Source organism: Poecilia latipinna, unplaced genomic scaffold, assembly GCF_001443285.1.
Source record: "Poecilia latipinna isolate Pla-1442-1.1 unplaced genomic scaffold, P_latipinna-1.0 Scaffold2725, whole genome shotgun sequence".
NCBI classification, from domain to species: Eukaryota; Metazoa; Chordata; class Actinopteri; order Cyprinodontiformes; family Poeciliidae; genus Poecilia; species Poecilia latipinna.
The window spans coordinates 27,680-54,558 of record NW_015115341.1 but is presented as its reverse complement, the minus strand read 5'-3'; the positions used below and the strand labels follow the sequence as shown (position 1 = coordinate 54,558).

The 26,879-nt window shown below is 39.8% G+C and overlaps 1 protein-coding gene across 2 annotated transcripts in view; it reads right to left on the bottom strand.

Annotated features, from left to right (window-relative positions):
- Positions 1-24,467, bottom strand: part of LOC106938914 (cadherin-20) — a 33,945-nt gene extending 9,478 nt beyond the window's left edge. The window contains exons 1-7 of one of the 2 annotated variants that reach the window (XM_015021120.1): positions 24,182-24,467; positions 16,089-16,391; positions 10,844-11,138; positions 10,637-10,756; positions 5,189-5,356; positions 2,284-2,471; positions 809-1,062 (exon numbers count right to left, since the gene is read on the bottom strand). In XM_015021120.1, coding sequence (XP_014876606.1) covers positions 809-1,062; positions 2,284-2,471; positions 5,189-5,356; positions 10,637-10,756; positions 10,844-11,138; positions 16,089-16,310 — 1,247 coding nt within the window. In that variant the 5' untranslated portion in view covers positions 16,311-16,391; positions 24,182-24,467. Of the gene's footprint in view, positions 1-808; positions 1,063-2,283; positions 2,472-5,188; positions 5,357-10,636; positions 10,757-10,843; positions 11,139-16,088; positions 16,402-24,181 lie in introns of those variants that run through there. The other variant, XM_015021118.1, reaches the window with a different exon arrangement.
- Positions 24,468-26,879: the final 2,412 nt, after the last annotated feature.

Below are 26,879 nucleotides of genomic sequence, written 5' to 3'. Positions count from 1 at the left end.
TGACATAAAATGACAGATTTAAGAAAAAATGTATGATAAATAATTTAATTCTGTTAATCTTGAAACTGAAGTTTTATAGTGGAGCTAATATTCCTTCATATCACTAAACTAAGTAAGAGATTTCTGCCTAATCAGTTTATGAACGGTTGAAACTGAACACCAACATCTGTTTATATAAAACACAAGAAGTCATGCTGTGTACTGGTTAGGGTTCAAACTGGTTATTTCATCAGGTAGAAGCACATATTGATCAGTATCTTTTTCTTTCTGAGGCTTCAGCAGTGATCAGCTTTAATGTGTGTTATTATGCTGCCCTCTGGTGGTGCAAGGCAACATTACATATAATTTAAGCCCTGGGAAGACTTGAAGTCTGGTTAATTTGCTTAAAATATAGATATTTAATTCTGACCTTAAAAAAATACTTGATCATTTTAATATTTTTCTGTTTTTAAATAGAAATAAGTTGCAATAAGTTTGAAACTGCTTTGTCTTGTTTTTTTCCCCTGACGTTTGCATTTGAATGCACCTTGAGTGTTTTCTTTATTTGTATTTGCAAAAATAAGAGAATTAAAGATTTTCTTTTTGGAAAAACAACTTTTTCTTCTTATTTTTATGTTGATTTGTTGTGAACATCATCTGAAGAAAAACTGAATGAATCCAAAAAACTTTTGTACTTTTTTTTAAACTGACGTAAATCAGCCTGAAATAAACTACTGGCTGAAATAATCACAATAAAAAACTGTGAATTTGTAAAAGGAGAAAATAACAAACTGTGTAGTGTGAATGTGTTTTTCCTTCTCCTGCTCACCTCACTGTGTTGTTGGCAGCGTCGGGATCTCGCGCCGACACCGTCTTCACCACCGTCCCGATCTCGGCGTCTTCCAGAAGCTCGATGTAGTACGCCGGCGAGCCGAACAGCGGCGGCTCGTCCACGTCCTCCACGCTCACGTGAACGATGGTGACGTCCTTGAACGGGCCGCGGTGCCGGAAGGTCGGGTCCAGGTGGGTGTTGGCTCCCTCCACCTTCAGGGTGTAACTTGGCTTGTTCTCAAAGTTTAACGGCTGGAACAGAGAAGCAGATAATCTGGATTATTTGATTTACATGGAAATAAAAATGGCCGCATTTCATGCCACTAACTAAATGAGGCAGACATTGGTGTAAGCACTAAGGTGGGTCAATAAATGTTACTTTTATTAAAAGCAAGTATGTTTATTTTTATTATTTAAATGTAAAACTTTGTGTATATTAACTTTTTGGAAAATAGTTTAATAATATTTCATGTTAAACTCATGTTATATTGCTGTATTTAATGTTATGTGAATCCTGTCACATTTTTATAAATTAATGATATGCATAAATTACATTCTTTTTTCAATTAATATTTTTGTTAATTTGTCCTAATCTGTCACTGATACACATATCTAACTAAAAGCTGCAATTTAATATTTTTTAAAAGCTTAATTATTTAAATAAAAAGTGAAAAATACATATAAATGTAGAAAAAACAAAATTTAAATTGTGGCATGTTGAGTATATTTTTTAAATTTGTACTGGTTTAAGTTGCAGAAAAATAACTTGTTTAAATGCTTCATTTCATGTTATAATAAATAATTTGTATTAATTATTGCGATTATTAAAGACAATATTAGAAACCTTTAAATGCTATATATTGCTATAAACCATAGCAATATATAGTTTATAATTATTCAGATTAACCATAATATATTAAATAATACCGTCATGCTTTTTATTTTCATTAATATTATTAACCCTTCTCCTTTCTTTGAATGCCACCACTAACATTTTCAAATATAGTTTATAAAGAGAAAATATTGTGTGTGTATGTATTTATATATATATATATATATATATATATATATATATACACACACACACCATCTAACAAGAACAATGCAAACCAAGAGGTTTACAGGCAAAATAATTGTAACAGAGAAGCTAAAATCAACAATTTACTTTTGAATCGATATTTTACTGAATATATATATATATATAGATATAGATATATAGATATAGATACTGCGCAGAACCCTCAAGCTCCCAGGCCTCTGGTAGAGGACCCGAGCTCAGAGGATGAAAGAGACCACCCGCGGAGGGTGAGAAGGGATTTTTATATATATATAAAATCATTTGTAAAATGTGGAATAAATTGTGGCACCAATGGTTACCTATCAGGGTTATATATGATTTAGAAATGAGCAAAGTAAAAAAACATCAGCATTTATTTGAAGGAAATCAATCAATATTTGCCCTGAAATGTTTACCTTTTTTACGGTGATGATGCCAAACAGGTTGGTGGCGTCGGTGCTGATGTCAAACGTGTCCCTCCCGTCTCCGTCGATGATGCTGTATTTCATCTCGGCGTTGACCCCAATGTCCCTGTCCTTGGCCCAGATCCGGCCCACCACCGAGCCCACGGGGGCCGACTCTGGCACGCTCATCTGATACAACCCTGACAACGCAAACCAGACACGGTTCACTCATTTGTCCTCTAGAGGGAGCCAAATACCTTCCTTGTATCGGAACTGCAGCTTGACTCCAAATCAGAGAAACATAAATGGCTCCATAAAGTCCTGATACGCTGCCTTGTGGGCCGGCGAGGGCTTCATCTACCGCTTGGCGTCAAAGAAAAGGTGGCAGCTGCCCAGTGTGGTGTGATCGGGCAGCTGATCAAACCTACACTGAGTGACAGCGCTAATTGGTCGGAGCTAATTGGTTATGATGGAGGTGGAAGTGGGTGGTGAGTTTTCTTTCTCTTGGGGACTGAAGCCATCAGTCAGCCATCTGAACATGACCAAAGAGAGAGAGTCAGCCCTGGATTTTAATGTGGAGTTATCATGAGCCAAACATGGAGCTGGACTGAAGGACTCAGCACCTGGATGCTTTTGGGGAAGGAAACGCATCACTGGATGAAGAATAAAACACAATCTATTCAGAACATTAGCAGTGAATCAGGTTGTTTTCCCTCAGCATAGGCTGGTAGGCTTGGTTCAACGACCGAAGCTGCAACGTTTGTTACATTTTCAGTTGGTGTTGTTCTCTTTCACACTGCATTGTCAATTAAACCAAACTAATTGAAAAACCTGTTCCTCTCCTTGCCTGTGGGGGCGCTCCACCAAGAACTAATGAAGGAAATGATACAAAAACCTCTGAAGAAGACACTGAGCTCAACTTCCTTCTTCACAGAATAGAAACAAAAGCAGAGTAGCGTGACATTTTAACGGTTGTAGGATTTCTCTTTAGTCTTCGTTAAAGGACCACAAGCCATTTCTCCTGCTAACGCTAAAATTGTGGGTTTGTTTTGGTTGTGTTTACCCAGAATTCCCTGCATCATAATCTGCTTCCTGATTTTGGAGGGGTCTCTGGTCAGCTTGGCGTTCAAATGTGCATTCAAAGAGTTCACTTTGCTGTTTTAGTCCAATTGTGCATTCACACCTTCCCAAACGAACTGGACTTTCTAGACAACAAAATGGAATTGGATTAAAAGGGGTTGTTGGGAATCCAGCCGTAGATACTTCTCTTTTTATTCTTTAGATAAAAAACTTGAGATAAATGTTCACATCTATGCTGATGATACACAGTTTATTATTGTCATTTCTCCTGATGACATGTTGCCATTTGATGTCTGTTAATCTGGATTAAGATAGGTGGAAAATAAATCTGACTTTATTGCGCTCACACGCTCCATTTCTCTCTCTAGATGAAAAGCGGCTAAATAAATCCAAACTGAGGGGTTTGTGAACTCTAACAGCGCGGTAAGAACCGCCGCTTTTTGCACTTCAGGGAGAATTTGTGATTTTCTTGGAGTGGAGTAAAAAGCAAGCAGTGATTATGTTTAACACTCTGCTGTATTTGGCATGATAACACCAATTTCTTCCAATTTTAAGCACTTTTTAACAACTTCTTACCATTTTTATCATCAAGTTAAAACATTATTTTCTGTTTTTTCCCCTCATTTCTTGGGTGAATACTTTTATTTTGACGGTCTGCTGGAGTAAGTGGGATGTAAATTACATGTTTATATTATCGCTCATTTTTAGCTTGCATCTCTTTAAAGCTCAGTCTACTCTGGTCAACAATTTGCAGATCTTGTTTTTTTGTTTTACTTGTACTGTTTTTGTCTTATTGAAAATGTTCAACACTTTGAAGTTATTAATAATAACTATTTATAAAACACTTTCGAAGTGCCACAACTTATTCACATCATGATATAACCATCATGATGTGAATAAGTTGAGGAGTGATCCCAGGAACAAAACTGGGCTGAAACTGAGGTGTTTTATGTAGTTCTGGATCCCATGAATATTTCCTAATGGGTCTGAACAGAAAGGAGTGAAGCACTTCCCAGACAGAGGTTATTATGTTCCCTTAAAGTGGCAGTATTGTGCATTTTCCAGGAATATAATTCCATTTTATAGCACAATCACTGTTACCTTTAGTTATAAAAATGCTTTCTATATGTATCAAATAAGACTTAAAGTTTGACGTTGTATTGTAAATGCTTGAAATTGGGCCTCTGTCTCTTTAAAAACTCCAGCCCTTTCTGGAACTGCAGCTTCAGGAAGTCATCCAAACATGGCTCCTCTATTGACCCTTTCACCACATTTTTACCAGCGTTTCACTGAGAAGTAACTCCTATAATGAGCTCAGCAGATGTGCAGTTCCACCAGGTGTTTGCTAATTGCTGCTGGCTAGTCTGAAGGAGCTGAGTGGGGGAGGAGCTGCGACTCGAAGGTGGAGTTAGGTCCAGCCAGGCGTTTTGCACAGCTGAATGGTTGCCATGGAGATTATAGGATTTCTTAAACATGAATGAAAGAATCAAAGAAACACTCCAGGAATGTTTTTGATGAGGGGATAACATTATAACATGATGGAAAGCTGGAAAAATAACATTTTACTAAATACTGCCCCTTTAAACACGATATCTGTAAAATAAAATTATTCAAAAATGAGCTTTGTTTTGTACTTTGTAAGACAATTGAAGCATATCTCTCTGTAAAAACAAAGGTTTGTTGCAGCAGCATCAGATATTCAAAGCTGCAGGCTGTGCATGCAGCAGCCAGCAGCCATTTGTTTACAGTAAATGAGCTGTTAAAAACTCGAGGAGATAATAAAGTGTGCGTCATGGTGGTGAAGATGCATCGTAAACACACTCGGTGTTTTGCTTACGCTGGTCAAACACGGGCGGGTTGTCGTTGACGTCGCTCAGCGTGATGTTGACGGTGGTGGTCCCCGCCAGCCCCCCCAGCTGTCCGCCCATGTCTTTAGCCTGGATCAGGATGGTGTAGTTCTCCCTGGTCTCTCGGTCCATGTCTGTTAAGGACACCCGGACCACACCTGGGAGCAGAAGCCAAAGGTCACGGGGTCAATTAAAGCTCAGAGAAGGAGAGCTGCTCCAGAGTGTGTAATTATTTTCTGATCTTTGACTAGGCCATTCTGAAACATTGATATCATTTGATCTATGCTACTTTGTAGCTCTGGTTGACAGTTTAGCGCCATCAGCTGACCAGCATCCCTGACCTATGGGAAGAATCGCATTCCCACAGCATGATTCTGTCACCACTGTGTTTCAGCATGAGGACGGTGTTTTCAGTGTTAGATTCCCTCTAAAAGCAGATTATTGCATGTTTAACGCCAGAGTTACTGTGGTTCTCTGCTTAACTCTGATTAATCCGTTATTTCCTCCCCAACCTTTCCTTTCACTGCAAAAACACAAAATCTAACCAAGTTTCTAGTGCAAATATCTTGGTACACTTTAAATAAAACAACTAACTTATAGATAACATGTCATTAAGAAATAGGAGCTTGTTTTCAGCCAGTAAGTCCTTAAAACTGATGAAAAAGAACTATGTCCATTGGCAGAATATTTTGTGTATAACGTGAACAATTTCTTGTTAAAGTGAATTTATCTGCCAGTGGATCAAATTATTGACCAATATTAAGAAATTACTGATTTAAAACAAGCTTCTATTGTTTGCTGAAAAGTTACTTGTAAGCTGATTTAGTTTTATTTCAAGTGTACTAAGAAATTTGCACAAGAGACTAGACAAAAATACTTGGTAAAACATAGTTTTTTGCAGTGCTGTGGTTTCCTAATTGTTCTGTAATGTTCTTTAAAAAACCCCTGAGGTCTTCACAGAGCAACTGAGATTATACCCATAATAAAAAAGTTGATGGTTGTAACCTTGAAATAGCTGTGGATGCTTTGGATCTGTGCTGTCTGTGTGGGATGTATTTGTGAAGTCTCTCAGCTTCTACAGTAGAAACAGTTCAGTGCATGTAGCTGGCCTTCACCCTGCAACTCGACACACTTATTTCACCAGAGTGTAGTCTTCATAAAAACCAACAGCTACGCAGAAAACAAGAAGTCTGGGTCAGCTGATGATGTTTTCTGGTCCAGTTTTGAGTTTTATATTGTGTTGACATCAGTAAAAGCCTTACAGGCAGCACTTACAGTGGAACCCAGGAAGCTGATTCATTGCTCAAGAGCCATGCTGAGGTTTTATTGACAGGGGAGCCGTCGGATGAAATAAAACAGGAAAACTAAAAGGTTCTTGTATGCCAGCATTAAATCATGAAGGTCGTTAAAAGAAGAGTTAGTTTTTCAACAAGATGTCTCAGTGTGAGGGTTTCCTGAAGTTGCGCAATTTTAGGAATTAGCTTTGTTTGCCAAATTCACGACTGTTTTCAATTTGGCAACAACATGAATTGCATGTTTGGATAATTGTTCCCTCTGGTTCTGGATGCTGTGCAGCTGGAAGGATGTTTGCTCTTACTTGTTTTTAATTTAGAACAGTTGTTGTGCTACGTAACCATGCCAACAAAGTCAAAAGCTGAAATAACACCTGAACTTTGACCCCAAATGGCAGATGGGTCAAAAAGGAGGACGTTCATTATATCCCGGAGTATGGGTGGGCGATAAGGACTTTAGGTTCTATCACAACATTTTGTGGTACTTTTGGGACCATCGGGACACCAGTCACTTAAAGAAGTGCAATTTGTATCACTAAGCTGCACACAGGAACTGCATTTAATCATAATTTCAAATTTATTGGTATTTATTGATGCACATTGCATAAATAGTGGAGAAAATAGTAAAAATAACAATCCTGACAACCCAGATGGTTTTTTTTTTTTTTTTTTAAAAAAAAACATCATTAGGAATTTATCATGGCAATGTTGAATAAAATTTTTTAGATGTTTATCACGATAAAGGTTACAATAAAAGCCCATGAGCTTTAGTTTCCTTTGCTCGATGGTTCTGACATTTAATCAATTCAAACTCATTTTTGTCAGGGATTAAAATAAATTTTGCACTCTTTGATTAATCGATTTTATGAGAGTCACAATCAAAAGAAAGAAATATCCTAATTTTAACAGTATGCATTCATTTAGTTTCTTTATCCAATCACATAATTGTCAAATACATGAGCAATTCTACCAATGAAATGGCTGCAACTCGACGCCTTTTTGCATCTAGAAGTGTTGAAGAGCTGCTGAAGTTCAAAGCGAGCATCAGAATGGAGAAGAAAAGGGATTTAAGAGACTTTGAACTTGGCATGGTTGTTGCAGCCAGACGGACTGGTGCTCCTAAAGAGAGAAAATATCCAGTGTGTGGATGAAAAGTGCCGTGTTGATGTCAGAGGAGAACAGAAAGTAGACAGAAAGTAGTGCAAAAGAGCTGAAATATCTACTCGTTTACAAGCAAGGTGTGCTAAAAAGCTTCTCTGCACACACAACACTAACTAGCTCATTAGCCTGAGGTTTAATAACAGTCAGGAGAAGCTGAGAGAAAGGGGGAGGAGGTGAGTAGCACATACACAGTGGTGATTGACAGTGCTAAAACCCTCCTCCCAGCTTTGATTGGTTATTTCTGACCAAGTTGTGCAGGTTTGTAGTTAATACTGGGAGCACTGGAAGAAGACAGAGGAGTTTTTCTATATAGATTATTGGTCTTATACTCTGCTGTCAAAACAAAGTGAGGGTTTTAGCTAATTTGTAAAAAGGATATATTTTTATGAAAGTTACGTACTGTAGCTTTAATTTAGCAGAAAATGTTTTTAGTCTAGCTGGAGGTAGTTTTTGGCTTTTCTGGAGTAATGTGCTAAAAGGGAGATGGAAACACATTTACTGAATATGTTCTAAAACGGATAACTTTCCCTCACCAGAGTGTGAAACTCGGATCATTTCAAAGAACAAAGCTCCAGCCTGGAGGGGAGGACTCTACATTTTCCTGAGCCAGTTTTCCTGTTTGCAAACTTTTCATTCTACTTATTGCAGCCAACGATATTTTAATATGAAATTAAAATATCGTTTAATTTAATAAAATATGAAATTAAACGATATTTTTAATTTCATAAAATATCGTGTCAATATTTTATGAAATTACGCTCTGCATCTCCTGGTTGATTCGCTCCAAACCAGTAAATAGAAACTCACTTTTTTTTTTCTCTTTTTGGCAACATTTTGAAAACTTGCTCATAAATCATGACAAAAACATTCCTTGTTTGATTTGCCGTGATTCCAGCTGCAGCCTTCATTTTGCAGACTTTTTCTTATGATAAGCTGAGCCTCGGTTAAAGGCAGGAACCTTGTCTGTTCCTGAGAGCAAGGCAGGTCTGTTGGGAAAAGCGGATCCAACCAGTATCACCAAGGTGGTAAACTGGTCACCACAGCAAACCAGTACAGCCTTGAGCTCACTGTTAATTGTTATTTCCACTCGAGATGCTTCGGCTTCTCTAAGCATTCCTCTCTAAAGGGTTTTTAATAACCAATCCAAGGCTGCTGCCCAAAGACTTTATTATTATTTTTCTTTTGTGATATTTTTCCAACCGCTTGTTTGTTTTGGTCAGATTTCCTCCAATCATCTCCTCTGCAGGTATAATGCGGGTCTAGAGTTTGATTCTTAAACTTAATATAATTTCCTCCTGTTTTCTAGTTATTTTTCCAGCCTTTGAGAGTTTTTGGTGAGTCACTGAAAAACAGAGATGTTGTTTTTGTTTTCTTCTGAAGCGATCTACCTGTGGATACCTGAAAATAAAACCCGCATTTTTCTGTAAACTATAATCTGTGTTATATTTGGAAAGATTCACTCCAGATAAAACTATAGTTTTATAAAAATGATCAGAGGCTGAAGGATTGATCCTGCAGTAACTAAGACTACAAAGTAATAGCCAAATAACTGAAATCAAACCAACACAGCTTGGTTAAAAAAAAACAAGTCTAAAAGACTAGATTTCAATTATAAGCTGCGTTTTTTTTTTTCCAGGAAGCCTCTTTCCACACTACAGCCTGCCTTCTGTCCTCATTATCAACAGGAAAGTCACACTTTTAAGCTTAACACGTCTTCTTTGTCAGCTGCCATGAGTGAGTTTTTAGATGTAGCAACAAAAGAAACACGTTGGGTAGTTTCGTAGCAACAACAGGAACCATGCTGAGCTCCCCACATTTTGAGCTGGTTGGTTTACACAGGGGGCACAAAGCGAGCAGTGAAATCACTGCAGCCACATCTCAGAACGTGACAGAGAGGAGGAAAAAACAGCAGCCACAGGAAGGTTTTTACTTTACCACTGGCTCCAAAAATTTGACACATCTGTAAAAATTTAAATGCAAAAGTTATTGTTATATGATTTTCCCTGTAGGGTGACACACGTTTTGTTAAATCCCCCTAAAAACTGATTCAGGAGTATCAGTCAGGAGAAGGGTACAAAACATTTCCTCCTTACTGTAAATGTACAAAGTTTAAACGGTCACCAATAAAAGGAAACTTGAGGCGAGAAGGACATCACAAAAACTGTAAAGTTCTGCAAAACGGATGAAAAGATGAGATGGAAACTGTTCCACCAAGAGGCAAACAGACACTGAATGACCTGCAGGAATTTCCAAAGTGACAACAGTCTTCTTTGTTCTCCATGTAGCTCAGCTTTGGGTTACAAGACAGAAAGGACACATGCAGTCCTGGAAAAAATACGCTATTCTTCTGCTAGTCAGTCTGGAGTCATAGACCGCGGCCACATTTAATTAGTAGTATGAACGACCATGCAAAAAAAAAGAAATCTGGTTTCAGCAAAGGATGCTGTGTGAAGGTAGTTTTATATGCATCAGTAGTTAAGCTTCTCCTCAGTGGTGTAGATAAAAATGAGGCAGGCTGAATAATTGCTCACTTCTTGGTTTAAATTGAATTTGGATTGAAGGTTGAGGTGAAATAAGTAAGGTTTGTTTAAATGAAGCACCTGTTGAGCAGGAAATTACTTGATTATCTGCCGTCTGATTGGACAGTTTGATTTAAATCATCACTGTCAAATCATTTCAAGGAGTAGAGATACAGATTGAATGTCTAATTTTAATCTGGTAGGTGGAACATGTCTGGGCAGGGTTGTTCAAAAAGTTTTCTGTTTGGCTTTTTAAATAGATACCTAAGATAAAATTGTGTATCCTAAACATTTCTTCCATTATTTCAAGTTTTAAATTGAGAAATTATTTTTCTTTGTAGAACAGCTACTTTCCTAACTTTGTAACGTATGTAAACCAGCATCTGCAAAAACAACTCTTCCCAAAAACAACTTCCGTGATGCTGAAAGTCAGTCAGGAAGGTTTGCAGCATGTCTGCGGTCATACCGGTTTTTGCGTCCACAGAGAAGTATGGCTGCCCCTCCAGGATACTGTAGACGACACGAGCGCTGTTTCCATACGTGGGGTCGTCGGCGTCTGTGGCAGTGAGCTGGATCACAGACGTTCCTGAGCAAATTGGAAGAAGAGACAGTTTGATGAGGATATTTGTTGGTGATAAAACTCAAGCTGCCCTGATTGTTCCCTTCTGCTGACCTATTCTGGACATTTCTGGAACGGTGGCCTGGTAGGGACCATCCAGGAACTTCGGCTCGTTGTCGTTGATGTCCTGGATCTTGACGATGAACTCGGATTCAGGCTCCAGAGGTCGGTCAGTGAGGCGGTTTCGGGCCTGGGCCCGGAGAACGTACTGCGACTTCACTTCCCTGTCCAGCCTCTGGATGGCGTGGATGTCCCCGGTGCTGTCGTCGATGGTGAAGGTGGTTCCCGCCCCCTCGCCCGTCAGGATGTACTTGATGGAGCCGTCACCTTTGTCCATGTCCGAGTGGAGCTGCAGGAAAACAACACTTTCAGACAATGAAACTCTTCTTATGACCAATCTGATCCCAACAGTGAATGCTTCTAAATTCAGCCACAAGCTCAGTGTTTTGGGTGGTGATGTGTTTTTTGAGGGCATTCAAATGGGTCACATCTCCCAGTTTTACAACAATAAAGCTGCCTTGCTCTGCTAAACATGAAGATAAGACAAGCAAATAACTTTCCAGGCCAAATCAGCCTTATGATCTCTGTCCAAGTTAACATGTGCCTCAATCCCTGAAGAGCAGACCGATTGGAGGAAAGAAAATGCCTGCAGAGATAAACATGAGCTGATTTAAACAGAAAATAATCAGCAGTTATTTGTGGAAATGTGGGCTTAACAATATTATCAGCACATTATCAGTATTGGCTGATAAAAGCTTTCAAATTAAAGCTGGTGCTGGACCAGATTGGATGATTGCATGAAGATAAATTCAGATTCAAACTACATGAAGTTAGTTTCTGGGAAAGTTGTATGAAATCTAATATCCAAGTAAAGAAACGCTGACTTAGAAAGAACGCTTGTAAAAATACCACAATGTTATAGAAGGTTTTCATGTTTAATAAAGGTCTCTCATCAGGCAAGACAGCAGAAACTATAAATAACCAGTAGGTGGCATAAACTCAGATTAATGACAGGTGTGAACAGAAATCAAGAAGTTGGTTGATTATGCTAATTTATGCATCAACACTTACAGTATGTTCCTAAATTTCATCTGCTTATGACTGAATTTAAAGTTTACAACATATGTAGATGACCTTCAACTGTCCTTTTAAGGGATAAAAATACATAAAAATACAGACTGAAGACATTTAACTGCTTCCTTCTGGAGTTCTAGTTGTATAATTTAATTAGTTACTCATCTGATACCAGAACTGACACTTCATTAACAGTTTTAGGAGATAGGAAGCCGGCACCACTGTCAGCCATTTTCACTTTCATGCATTCAGAAAATGATTAGCTCTCATTCTTTGACACATACACCTAACCCTACCCTGACTCTGTACCCTAACCCCAATACCTCACACAAGCTACACCTACCAGCAGTGAACACTGCTGGTTAACAAAAGTATTGAAATTTCTAATCACATGATGGTAGACTTATTCATGATTCTAGCTGTGGTGACGATAACTTAGTGAAGTTCAAAGTGAGCATCAGAGCAGGGAAGAACTTGGATTTCAGTGACTTTGACATGCTGGTCTTTCAGAAACTGCTGCTCCACTGATATTTTCTAGCACAAAAAAAAATCTCTGTTTTACAAAAAGTAGTCCTAGAAAGAGAAAGTAATCAGTGGGCTTCAGTTATGTGGTTGAAAAGGTCTTGTTGATGTTAGAGGAAAAATGAGCAGACTGGTGCAAGATGACAAAGTAGAAAAAGGAGCTCAAACATCCACTTGTTTACTAGAAAGGTGCGCTGAGTAACAAATCTGGACACACAACAGGCTGAGCCTCGGAGCAGAAAACCAAACTGGGTATCACACCTGTCAGCCAATAACAGGAATCTGAGGCTACAATTCACACAGCCTCCCCAACATTGGAGAACAATTGATGCCTGGTCTAATAAGACTCAATTTTAGCTTCACCAGTTCAGCGGCTGAGTCAGAACTGGGTGTAAACAACAGGAAAACATTGATCCATCCTGGTATCGTTGGTTTAGGCTGGTGGTGATATAATGTCATGCTTTAGGCATTTAGCATGCCATATAGGATTAAGAAGAATCATTTGGTATAATCGTTTTTGTTGCAAATACATTCTTAAAGCTATTTGAAATTCATTCTTCTGAAGTATCTCCAATATATTTTTCTGTAAAGTGTTCCATGAACTCCTTTATGAAAATGAAACCCAGAGATGTACGTATTATTTAGTGCAGTTTGCCACAGCAAAGGGGAAATAACGCAGAAAAACCGTTGAACAACTCCAAACCATATGTATTCTAATTTGTTCTTGCTCTCTGTGTCAGTTATGCTATACTCACGCTTGTTGCCATAGCAACTGACTGACTACAACGCCACTAATGTATCAGGATGCAACACCAAAAAACAAACACACAAAACAGAACATTCACTCCGTTATAGTTTTATGTTTTCAGGCTTGGTGTTTGTTTTGCGATTATTAATTGCTGTGTTAGATTAGCTATGCCTGTGGTAGCTAATTAGCAGCACATTAGCAATGTGGTAGCACATTAGCAGGTTAGAAATGTAAACACCTGCTCTACTGATGAGCTGTTGGAGTTGCAGTGTGGGTCGAACTGAACTGCACCGCACATCTACATGGTAAGGTTGCCAAAGTCAAGCTAGCATAACTGGCCTACTTCCATATCCCTCAGTTTTTTGATTAAAACCTTTTCCCGACCTTGTTATCTAGTTGTCGTAGTTTTGAGAAATCGTATCGACTCACTGCATCCCTTTTCCTTTTGTATTATCACGCGTACATTTAAGATTTGGCGTTATGTTGACAACACTGACAGGTCCTGTACATGCCCAGTTTGGATGTGAAGATGAGTTAACTGTAGACCAGAGAGGTGGTGTGTGGTCACATGCATAACTTTAATCTGTTAACAGGCAGCAGACCTGTAATCACAGCTCGCTCCCTGTTTGTTGCTATGGACCCAGCAGTGCAATCAGCAGCCTTTTGTGGCCTCTAAGTGCAAATGCCAGCCTGTTGATGTGCAATCAGCCTTTACTTTGTACTAAGAGGGCCTCTCTGTATGACGACGAGTACTTACTGCCATCACGTTGGCAGAGTGAAATTCAATGCCTCCATTGGTATCTGCGCTGTATATAATCAACAGGCGAGCACACAGGCTCAGCACTCTATCTGAAAACACACTGCTTTCAAGACGCTGGCTCTGGCCTTTCATCATCTGTGGCCTCTGAAAGAAGAGACCCAGACAGGGTTGTAAAACAGCTCCTTGTTGTCAGGCCGCTGATGCTTCACCAGCTCTCTTTGCAACACCTATCATTCCTGTGCAGCAGACAATGGAGCGTCCCTTTCTGCTTCTGGACCTCATGCTCACCTGCACTCCACCTGCAAACCCATCAGGCTCGGGCAGAAGTTTTTAATCAAAACTGTGTTGTTGCTTTTAGACTTCTTTATGTTGATGCATCTTAGGCCGAAACTTTTCCTTCACCTCCTGCACTAATCCCTTCATACCTCCAAGGGCTTTGAAAACTTAGGGTATTAGTTACCTGCTTCATCTCCCAACCTAAAGGCTTTGAACAACAGCTCAGAGGGGCTTTGAATCGAGGTGAAATATGTTAAAAGATGAGGCTATACCTTATATTTTTCATGTTTTCTATTCTCTCCGTTGGTGACTGACCTGTTTGAACCACTGTAATCATCCATGAAATGTTACTCGGTAAACCACTGTAAGCGAAATTAAAAAGCTCAGATCAAGATAAAAAAATTTACCAGTATAGCAAATTAAACAACAAAATGTTAAAGTGACTAAGTAAATTAAAAAGCGTTTAGCACGTAAATCAATCAATGTAAAACACCATTGGAGTTTCTGTCCATTGACTTTAAAAATGTATAATTTTCTAAAATATTTTCAAATGAAATTCAACAAGAATAGAAATTTGGCAGGTTTCTTTCATTCCCATATAAAAGCCGTGTCAGCGTTGAAGTTTTTTCAAAGCGAAAGAAATTTAGGCTGTGCAGTTTAAAATACAAAGATTATTTTAAGAATGTATTTATCTTAGAACATTATTAAAAATGTTAAGTAATTCAATGTAAAAACAGTAGAAGTGAGTATAGAAAGTATTATGTAGGAGAAAAACACACGGATTGCTGAATTTGTTTAGGTCAGTTTATCTTGTGTGATAACGAAATGGTACATGGTTAGAAAAAACTATTGTGTGGTTGGAACAGAGAGTTACGAGATAACAAAATGTTGCCTGATTGAAACGGAGCATTATGTGATGACAAAATGTTGTGTGGTTAGAGAGGAGCGTTACGCGGTTAGAACGAAGTGTTACATGATAATGAAATAGTCTAAATAGTTAGAAAGCAGCGGTGCATGATTTTAACGAATCATTGCGTGATTATGACGAATCATTGCGTGATTATGACCAAGCATTGTACGATTATGACGAAGCGTTGTACGATTATGACGAAGCGTTGTACGATTATGACGAATCATTGCGTGATTATGACGAATCATTGCGTGATTATGACCAAGCATTGTACGATTATGACGAAGCATTGTACGATTATGACGAATCATTGCGTGATTATGACGAAGCGTTGTACGATTATGACGAAGCGTTGTACGATTATGACGAAGCGTTGTATGATTATGACGAAGCATTGTACGATTATGACGAAGCATTGTGCGATTGTAAGAGCATTATCTGGTTAGAACTTAGCCTTGTAGTTCCAAGTGGGATGAACAATGAAAGCCTCTACATTGCAGCCAGTAAGTCTTTCCCAAAGTTTCACTCAGTCTGCTAAAACTTCCCGTTTTACCTATTTATCCCATCTCAGGTCAAATGAAACCAGATCAGACAATAATCCTCTCACCGTTTCTATTTTGAGCGTGTTATTTGCCTGTTTCTTTGGTCGGGGGTATGTCAAAGCTCCAACGACAGCACTGCTGAGGGCCTGAAGACCTCAGGATTAAATCTGGATTTTTTTTTATACCTTTGAAGCCGCCCTTTGCCTCTCGTCTGATCATCCCTCCTCCTGCAGGCTGCTGAGCTCTCTGGAAGATCTGTTGCTCTGCTCTGGTTGAAAGTTTGGAAACTTAGCAACTCCTACACTGAGCTTCTCTTCACACCAGCAACACTGACTGAAAAGGTCACGCTGAAAAGTTGTTCACCTCGCATTTCCTCAGGTTGTACCTTCATGTTGTCATATATGTATATAAATATATATATACTGTGTGTGAGTGTGTGTGTAGCCATGCTTTCAGTCAGCACCGACCTTTCCAATGTAAAGCGGCTCCAGTCCGGTGTACTCCTCCAAGACGAAAAATTGATTCCACACCCATCCTCTTTTCACCCTCTGCAGCAGCGCAGAGCTTCTGGTATTTTCCTCGTCTCCTGATTTACCCAGGAGGCCTTGAGGCAGAAGGGTCAAAATGCAAAGGGTCACGGGGAGCAAAAAGCTGCCCGCAGTGGCTGGAAGATGCACTTGGACCCCCATTGTGAAACGCAGCGATGCTGAACAGACTTGTGCTGTTCACGTGTTATTTCCTCTTATTTTCTGATTCCTGCAGCAGACTTTCTGAGGAAAGAAAAGAAAAGGAGAGGACAGATGAGTGTGCATCATTTTTATTTTTGGAAGCCTGTGGATAAAGCAGCCGTCCTTTTACTCAACATCAAGATTACTTCTCCACTGCTGAGGTTTTGTTGGGTTGCCTGTGTGTGTTTGAATAGGAAGGGATCCTGTTGTGCCCAGTAAAGTCACACAGAATGGAGGAGAGAACACAAAGAGAGCAGAGCGTTCACCTGCTGCTGAGAAAGGAGCGGCTGATTGGTGTTCGCAAAGTCCTGCTTCAGGCACGAGAAGGAAAAACTTCAAAAATACAAGTTTATATCAGGACGTACATTCACCTATCGATCGATCAGCCAGCCATTCATCCATCCGTCCAGTCAGTTGGGAATTTAATCATTAAAACATTTTTCTAGGAACTCTGTAACCTTTCCAGGCAACGTGAAACAAACTGACGTTAGAAAAACCGCCACCAGATTTCGTCCACTCTGTGACCAGGAGGTTTTATCTTATCTGAGTTGATCAACAGGAGTGGCAGCGTTTGCTCGGATGGCAGGGGGGGGACGGGCTCCAATCGGCCTTCAGGGCTGGTTTCACCAAACCTCTGACTCAATCATGGCTGCTTACTTAATTTTTAAACCCTCCCAGTGTTCCTGTTCAAAATTTCAAACAGTTTGCCCAAATTCTTAATGACGCATACATTAACAGCCGGAGAAAACCTGCCAAACTGCTGCTGCTGCTGCTTTCCTCCAGCTCTGGACAGGCGGTCTTCACAAGGAGCCACACTCCTTTCCTCCTTCCTCCCCTTCCTGTCATCAGCAGAGGTGCGCTCCTTCACACCTCGTGTAATTGGCCCGGGGTGTGATGTTCTGAGATTGCAGTGTTTCTGTCAACACTCCTGTTCAGCTGCACTCGCACCATGTTCTACAAGCTCCCTTCAGTGCTGCACGCTGCTCATTACAAGAATGCTACTTTTTTTTTCTCAATTTTTCCCTCCGTATCTCAGCTGTAAGAAACTCCTCTGGCTCTGCTTGAGATTTAAACGCCATCTCCATCCACGTTTCTCCTCAAATCAAAGGGATACTTAAGACCAGGGAGGTCAGCTCCATGGTTTTCTTCCAGGAGAAGTTATTGATTGACTTTCTCACTAGAACTGAAACGATTAATCAGATTAATCACAATTAATCACGATTAATTGATAAATGAGATTATCGCCAATGTTATAATGACCACATAATTGCACAATTTGATGTTTCAAAAATAAATCCTCTTAATGGAAACATGTTGTTGCATTTTGGGCATTAAAGTGTTTGTTTTCTCATTTAAAAAAGGAATCCAACTGTTCATTTGCATCTCTTAACGTATTCCTAATTTTGTATAAATAATACAAAACTTAAGTGGTGAAATGAAAAAACTGTACAATATGCCATTTTAAAAAGTGAAAAAATGTGATTAATCAATCACACTTCAGAACAATTGATTAATCATCTGGATAATCGATTAATCGGACACTAAAATGATTGTTAATTGGAGCCTGACTTTCTACATTTCCATATGTTTCTTGTTTATATGTATAAAGGCAGCCTGCTTCTTGATTTAATGAATTTGAGGGAAAAAATAGACAAATTTATCGGCAGAAAACAGAACAAGGGGCGTGAAAAGGCAGCGAGCGGGGGGCAGAAAGGAAAGTTTGGTCCTCCAAAGGAAAGGAATGAAAAGCAGACTGTTTGACTCATGGACCGACTCCATTATGTGTTGTAAAAGAGAGCATTGTGCTTCTGTAGACTCTCTGAATCACCAAACCCAGTTAATCATTGTGGTGGAGGCACAAAAGGCAGCAAATGGTGGGAGACTTGGCTGCATTGTGAGCGGGCGGCTGGCCAAAGTGTGTGTGCGTTGGTGTGTGTTTGTTGAAGAAAACTCAGCTTAGCAGGACGACTGACCCTCGACCCGACTGCTCCCTTCGTTTTCAGCCCATTCATGCCGCCTGGTCTCCATTATGAAGTCCCCGCTCCGAGCCACGCCCAGTGAAAGGTCGTGACCTTCACCCAGGCCGTTTTGCTTCGTTTTGTTAAGCTTAATGAGGCGACGTGCAAAGTAAAACATTTCACAGTCCTTTCTCCTGGTAATGTGATGGTATCTCGCTTGTTTAAGGAAGCAGCTGCTGCACAAGCCGCTGACGGATGACAGACGGGATAAATAGGGTTCCTACGAATAACACATGATGCTAGGAAAACACGCAACACGCTACTTTATTGCACTGCAAAAACACAAAATCCTACCCAGTAATTTTGGTACAGTTTGTAGTGCAAATATCTTGGTACGATGAAACTAGCTTTCAAGTAACTTTTCAGCAAGGTATACGGAAACGACTCCACCAGAACATGTTGATGCCTGCAGACAGTGTTTGCTGTTTTAGCAGCTGCTCTTCTGGAAATGTCTAAAGGAGCATCAATCTGGAGGAGAGTAAAGAAAACTCTGTTTCCAGCTTCTTTTATTTGCATATTGTTGCATTGTCTTTCCTTCCTTCCTCTTGACTTCCATGTTCTTGTCTTATCACCCTCTCCCTTTTTTCTTGCTCATGCCTCATCTCCCTTCCTTTTCAGTCCTTTCTTTCTTCCTCATTTCTTTCCTTATGAATTACTTCATGTCCTCCTTTACTTCCTTCCTTATTTGCTTCCTTCCTTTTTTACTCCCTTCCTTTCTTGTTTCTTTCCTTCATTCCTCAATTCCTTCCTTATGATTTCCTAGCTGATGTCATCCTCTTCTTCCTTCTTTCACTCTTCCCTCCCTCCTTCCTTCCTGACTTCCTTCCTGATGACGTCCTTTTTTATGTCCTTCCTTCCTTCTTCCCTTCCAACCTTATGTCCTATCTTCATTCCTTTCTTCCTTTGTTCCCTTATTCCTCACTTCCTTCCTCATGACTTCCTTTTGCATATTCTTCCTTCCTTATGTCCTTTCTTCTTTCCTCCATCCTTCATGTCTTTCCATCTTTTTTCATGTCCTTCCTCCCTTCCTTCCTTTGTAGTCTTAATTTTGTTTCCTTCTCGTGTCCTACCTCTGTTTTTCTAAACTTCCTTTCATTTCTCCTTCTCCCTTCCTTCCTTAACTCCTTTCTTTGTTCCTTTTAAAGTGAACATGAGGAACTGGGAACTCTGGAAGTTGAATCTGGAAAAGTCTTGAACCTCTTCATCTGCAGGAATCCCTGGACAGTCGGTCGTATGAAAAAGTTTACGACTAAGAGGAGTTTTTTCCCCTCCTGCATTCTCAAGAAAAAATAACCCAATTTCAAGTTGTTATCTAGAAAACGCTGCAAGAAAAGCCACCGTGGCAAAGGAGCCGCAGAGCCATCCAATTTGTTGTGTGTTTGTTTTGAAATATGAGAAAGCCCTGAAAGGCAGAGGTGTTTATCGAGACGGAGGAAGAGTTTGAGTGACAGCAGAGGAGGCTGTGATTGTCAGGGGGGGAGCAGCTGGCGTGAGAAAATGACGGGCCATATTGTTGTATCATCGCACTCCGAGTCCACCTGCTGCTCCATTAACTGCGATCTGTCAACAGCAGACTACATCAAACTGCCACGACACCAGGGAGAAAGGTGAGCTCTGCTTCTGAGGGAGAAAAACAAACGGCGAGCGAGCGGCACGGTTCAGCTGGATGCGACCCGCTCCACCTGTTGGGAATAATGAGCCGAAACCGGCGCCATCCCTGCGGTTGCACACATGAAACTCGGGTTGATCAGAAATCAAACATCGGCAACGTGAGAGGTCGCCACGACGACCGGTTAGGGATCAGGAGCTCAGATTGTTTTGAATAATTCATGTTTTTCCAACAGAATTATAAAAATAAGGAAGTAGAGATGCTGCACTGCAAAAACAAAAACTCACCAAGTATTTTTGGTCTAGTTTCTAGTGGAAGTATGTTGGTACACTTAAAATAAGACACAATTAACTCAGATAACCTTTCGGCAAGATATAGGCGCCTGCTTTAATCAGTAAGGCCTTAATGTTAAAGACGTGGTAGTTTCTTTGGCAGTTTCTCAGTTTTATTTGTATTTATCTTTAAAACATGTAAAACACACACAAAAAAAACTAGTGAAGCCTCAGAAGAGCAAGGATAAGTTATAAAATCTTTTTAAAAAATATATAATGATGAGGTAAAGTTTTGATATTTTAATGGGGAAATCGTTGAAGTTTAATATGTTTCCACATTTAGTTTTGTGTGTCAGTTTAAATGTGAAATAATTGATTCCTAAGGTTTGGTGAAGCCTCCAACCTTTGATCTGCTGATCCAGAGGAGCCTCTGTGTGTGGCGGGTCCGTTTGGGTCAGTCTGCTGTTGATTTCACACCGGCTTTAACTTAACCTCGGCTTTTAAAGAGAGGCCTCCCAGGACGGAGAACAGCGCCCTAAAAACTGGGCGGGTCCATGAAAACTGGACCCGCCCATCATGGAGGGGTGAGACGTCACGGCCAATTTGTTAACCACAATTGATTTTGCACGGGGGTCAGCACAGAGACGGCTATAGATCTGAAATTAAATGCAGAAATGTAACTTTTTTTAAACCATTTTTTTCTGTTTTGACACTTTTTATTAAACCAGATAAAACGTAATTATGGTGTGGATGAAAGAAAATTAGCTAGAGGTCAGTGTTTCCTGTTATAACTGCTATGATTTAACAGAACAATGGCTTTATAAAATGCCAAAGTGTTTCATGTTTTGGAAGAACTCAAACATTTTGTACAAACTAAGAATCTCTAAAAATGCGACACCAAAATAATTATCACATGGAGGAAATGAAAACTATTGGAAATAAAAGCTTGTTCACACTTCCACAATGATCAGGATCATTGTTTACTAAAAAATTTCCTTCAACTCTCACTTCTAGTGATTTATTTAAATGTTCAAGAGTTAGCAGACATAACTAGCTAGCGGCTAGCTAGCGGCTAGCTGGTAGTTTCCTTATGTTTTTGAGGGCCGTCGTTTCTTTGCACCTCTAATCAACCGTTTTCTGATAAAGTGTATGTAAAGGTTTTATCCCGTTTCATAGAAGTTTGTGGCACTGAAATTTGCGCTAAGATTCGAGTTACTTAATAATTTTTTGGCGAAGCTGTTGGTGTTTCAGAGAGTTTGTTGCTATGGCTGACCTAAAACATTTTCTAGAAAAAACTGACATACAAATGTTGACAGTTCTTTATTTCTGGCCTGCAGCGGCTCTTAAAAGTGTGGTGATCCCTGGTTTAAAGCGGAGAACGTTAAACATTTTTGACTTCTCAAAGTCATAAATTTCTTAAATCTTAGATGGCCACAATACGCCGTTGTGGATATTAGGTAATTTTGTGAAATTCTGCATTTTGTTGTGAATTCCTTTTTGGTTTTTCATTTCCGTGATTCCGTCCCATATTTCTTTTCCATGCAGAAGCGTTTCAGTTTGCTTACTGAAACATAAGTAAAGTTTGATTGTGCAGTTGCTTTTCCAGCTTTTAATGAGCAGCACAGCCTGTGGATTGGTCTGGGTGAAGTCGTGCAGGTTCTGTGGTTTTTAAAGTGAAGGGTCCATCCCATCGGCGCTTGGAGGAAGGACCCAGTTTCTTATCTGGCTCTCAGGGCAGGAATGCAGCCTTCAAAGGCACAGAGCATCCTGACCAGACTCTCCCAACATCACACGCCTGTTTGTGTTGGTCTGAATCAGAGTTCAGAACGTGCCTCGCTCTGTGTGTCGGCCTTCTTATCCTTGCCCCCCCAGGACCGAGGCGCTGGCTTTGAACCGGCCTCTCTTAATTGTGGGGAGCTCCCGGGGCTTTGGGGTCGTGCAGCTGTGCACGCCGCAGCCTCCGTCCCCCTCCCTGCGGTTCGTTTACTGCAAGGTGTTTTTAATTACCCGGCCCTCCCTCCTCTTCTCATCTACCCCTTTTTTTAATATTTGTGCACCAGTTGGGTTTCTGAACCGCAAACCTGATGCACATTTTGCCCAATTAAACATCTGTGTTGCTGTTTAAAACATCTGTTTCCTCCTTCCCCTCCTCTTCAGGGTACGTTTACAGTAGATCTAAAATGGGAGGCCATGATAAACGTTTCTGGAAAGTGTCCTTCAACTTCAGTGAGTTATTTAAAGCTACACACCTTAAATTAATACTTGGTAGAATAACCTTTTGGTTGGGTTTAACCTCCTAAAAAGGAACACAAGAAACTGTCTTCCTTTCTATTTCTCTCCGTCTCTCTGTCTATATATATTCATTTGGTTCTCTCTAGCTAGCTATCTCTATTTCAAGTTATCTCTCTACCTCTTTCTCTCTCTCTTTCTCTTTTCCTGACTGGTACCTTTGTACAGTGTAATCCTTCATTATCATCTTAATTTCTCATTAATCAGAACATCTGTAAATGATGAAATCCTCTAGAAAAGTCAAAGTTAAAATTAAATCAAAATATGAGTTGATGAAGTCTTATGATGTTTTCCTACCGGATATTCCAGTAGAGTCGGTTTGATTAGGGACCAAAGTTGCTACATTTGCTACATTTTCCGCTGCTGTGGTTCATTTTCAAACTGCACTGTGCCAAATTAGCCAAACTAATTCAAAAACCTGTTCCTCTCCTCACCTGTGGGGGCGCTGCACTAAGAACCACTGAAGGAAACGATGCTGAAGAAGACTGAGCACAACTTATGGTTTTACAAAATGTAAATAAAAATTGAGTTGATTCATATTTTAGCGGTTGTAGCTATTCCTCTTGTTAGCACTAGCACATTTATTTTGGTTGTGTTTACCCACGATGCCCTGCGCTGTAGTCCACTTCCTGCTTTTGGAGCGGTCTCCAGACGATCCGAACCGTACCAGAGTTCACTTCAACTCAATCGAGACAAAGGTTTTTTAGGGGAACCAGTTTGTTTCTTTTGGTCTGATTGTGCATCCAAACTTTCTAGACTAACGGACTGGAGTTGGATTCATTGGACTGAACAGAACTGGTGTAAATTGACACTTTGTTTTATTGTGTAGACATTTATGTAACCAGGTAGTTGCAGTTTCTAGATTCCAGCAGTTGAAATATTCATATTAAAGACCGAAAAAGTTTAGAAATGATTTATCAAAGTCTTATTTTCTGCATTACTCTCTTTAAAAGAGGAGTGTCCAAAGTTTAGAGAGCCACTGTAGTTCAGAAATAACAAACTGTCATCATTTGTGTATAAATTAAATTACACTAACTGGCATTCATCCCAGCCACTGGTGCATGGAAGTGATGTCACCGTTCATAAGCGTCATCTGGAAAAGTTTGCAGTCTGTCACTAATTAAACAGCATTACGTTGGATCTCCTTAGAAAGAAAAAGGTTCATGTCCTCTTAAAGCTCTTTGTCAGACCCTGCAAATGTCAGTGAAGATATCTCAACCCGAAGCCCATCTTCACCCCCTTCCCCTGATATGATAATATCATAGAAGCGTCCCCGCGCTCCAGCCGGGGTACACATGCCAATCTCGTACCTTATTTTCTTCCTTACAAGACAGGCTGTACTTTAATGGGTTTGACAGTAAAATGGAAAAAAAGAGAGTTCTCATTTTGGGAGAGTAGAACCTTGGCTCAGACTGAGGAATGAGGTCTGAATGCCAAACAACGCTCCGTAAAAGGCAGATACCGATGCTTGTTTGAAGACGCAAAAGTGCAGACGTGTTCAGAATTAAAGCCTCAAACTTTCCAAAGTGCATGCAGACCTCTTACTTATCTGCAGATAGTTACTATCAAATAAAGCAAATTCATCAGCATCTGTGAAAAATAAAAAAATTAAAACAAAACTCAAATAATAAGTCAGTGCCTTACCGCTTTTTTGATTTATCCTCTGCTAATTTTTCTTTCCTCTTCCTTTGCCTGAAGTTTTTCTTAAAGGTATGAAATCTCTAAAAGTCACCTTGAGTTGGTGCTCTGCCTTGTTGGCCTCGGTAAAGTTTCCCCTCTTCTCCATCTACATATAAATAAACGTGCATATTCTCATGCTGCCTCTATAGCGGCTTCCTGTGCACTCTCATCTCGGGTGTTGCCAACCTGGGGACCCAATCAGACTAAAGGACCTATTGTCCCTCTCTTTTACAATCAGCGCCACGAGCTCCCCCCCGACTCCGGCGTAATCCACCAATCTCCCACCACGAGCAGCGGAAAAAGGAGAGGAGGAGAGAGTGGAGGGAGGGGAGTGGGATTGACAGCAGGGCAGGGGTGAAATTACAGCGAGAGGGGAGGGGTGGAAAATCAGGCGAGCATGGGACGGAGGAAAGAGAGGAGAGACGGTGGTACTCAGGGTTATGATGGTTTTGGGTTTTTCATTATAGTTCATTTTTATTTCTTTATGACTTTTTCTTTCTCTTATCCCATTTGTTTTTAGCTGGACAATAAATCAATAACAAATATCAGTAGATAACAAATCTGATAATAAATTTATCTTTTCTCTCTCACTCTTTCGTTACCTAGCAACGACCTGTTGAGTAACTTGCGCAGCAGCAGTTTCAAGTTTCGCCACCGTGGGGCATAACTGCTTAAAAATAAAAAAAAAAAAACAGTGTGGAGTGAAAACTGTGCTAAAGGTCACACCACCAGATATTTAAAACTAAAAACAAATCGATTATTATCGACAGTTATTGATATCAACTGATATGAAATGATTGTATCGTGATAAGTTTTTCAGCCATGTTGTCCAGCTCTACCGATAACTGAGATTTGGTTTTGGATTGGAAATTCTTGCCAGTTTGTGTCAAATCATCTGCATAGAGCTTTATTTCTAGGGGAGGTTTGATGTTGCATACAAATGTAGTTTTTTGAAAGTGTGAAATCTATTTTCTAGGAAGAACTATATTCTCGGTTTTGCTTATTCAAGTAAGAAATTAAAATTCTCTAAACTTTCGGAGAATCAATTGTCTTTTAGTTTGTTTACTTGTGTTATTGTTAGCTTAAGAGTTTATTAGTTTGAAGATCTTCATGTTTTATACCTGTTGGGTTGTGTAACAGCGTAGGTAGCAGTTAGCTGGTGCAGACAATCGTTTGAATACTTAATTACTTTAGCTTAAGTACGTTTTGGGTAACTTGAGTTTGAGTTGCATTTAGCTTGAACAGCCATCAACTTCTCTACCTTTGCATAACTGTTAGCCGAGTTGAAATTAGCTTGAATAGCTTCTAGCTTTTGTGCCTGTTGGGTTGTGTATCTGTTAGCAGTGGTAGTTAGCTTCAATAGCCTTTAATCTGACTACTCACTATCTTGTGCATCTGTTGCCGGTTTAGAGTTTGGCTTGATTAGTTGTTAGCTTAAGTAAGGTTTAGCTTGTGTAAACAATAGTTTGAGTTGCATTTAGCTTCAGTAGCCATTTACTTCACTATTTCTGATCTTGCATGAGTGGAAATTAGCTTGAATAACATTTGTCGTTAGCAATTGTTAGCTTGCATAATTGTTACGTTAAATAACCCTTATAGGTCATGTTGGCTTGTGTAACTGTTAGCTTTTAGCAGTAAATTCAAGTGTTTGGTGGAGTTACATTTAACCTGAATACCTATTAGCCGTCTAAATGTTACTTGAGTAGCTTGAGTCGACATTAAAGTAAACATTACTTTTGGATCAGACTTTTCTTCAGATTTTTCCAAAGCTAGAAGAAAAGCTTATATGCTACCTTTAAGCCATGTCTGAATTTGAGAGCAGTTTTTACCTGCATTAATTTTGGCCACTTCAGTATTGAAAAAAGCATAATTAGTTTTCCAAATCTGCAGAAAAAGCCTCAAATATTAGGTACAGACCAAAACACAATACCCACACTGGGAGATTAGTCATGGAGATCTGATTCTTGTTTAGCTCAGAGGGAGAAAATAGCATTTCTGCTTTAAAGCAATCATGGAATTAATGCAGCAAAAAAAGGGTTTTCAGAGTCAAGTCCTTTGCAAATTTCTCCACAGGAGGAAAAGGATGATGAAATTGAAATCATTTTGGAGATGTACTCAACCATGTTTAAACATAAATGAGATTTTTATTCCACAATTTGTTTCTCAGGCTTCTCTGTTTTTTTAATTTTTCAGAATTATTTCCTTGACGCCATAAAGTTGCTGCAGACACAAACATGCAAAGTTTCCACACTGGGATGACTTTGCCCTGTTTTTCCACTCGACAGCCCATTGACTCTCCTTAATCTTTCTGACAGAGTAATTTGGTGTGTTGTACAGCTCTAAAAATACAGATGAAGGCTGTTGTCACCCACTGAGGCAGATGGTCAAAAGGTTGAGCTTCTCCATCGGTTCAATATGTTTTTCCTTTCTCCCACTCTGTCCCTTTCAATAAGTCCTCTTTCTCATTTGGCAGGTCATTCTTCTTCACATTCGCCCCACCCTCCCATCATTGCGGCCCACCCCGTTGCCTTTGTGTCTTTGAAGACCTGACTGGTTACCAATCTGTTTGTGAATGCTTCACTGGACCCCCCCTTTAAAAAAAAAAAAAAAAGAGAGAGAGAAATAAAAGCAGGGGTCTCCCTCTTTGTCTGGACCGTCCATG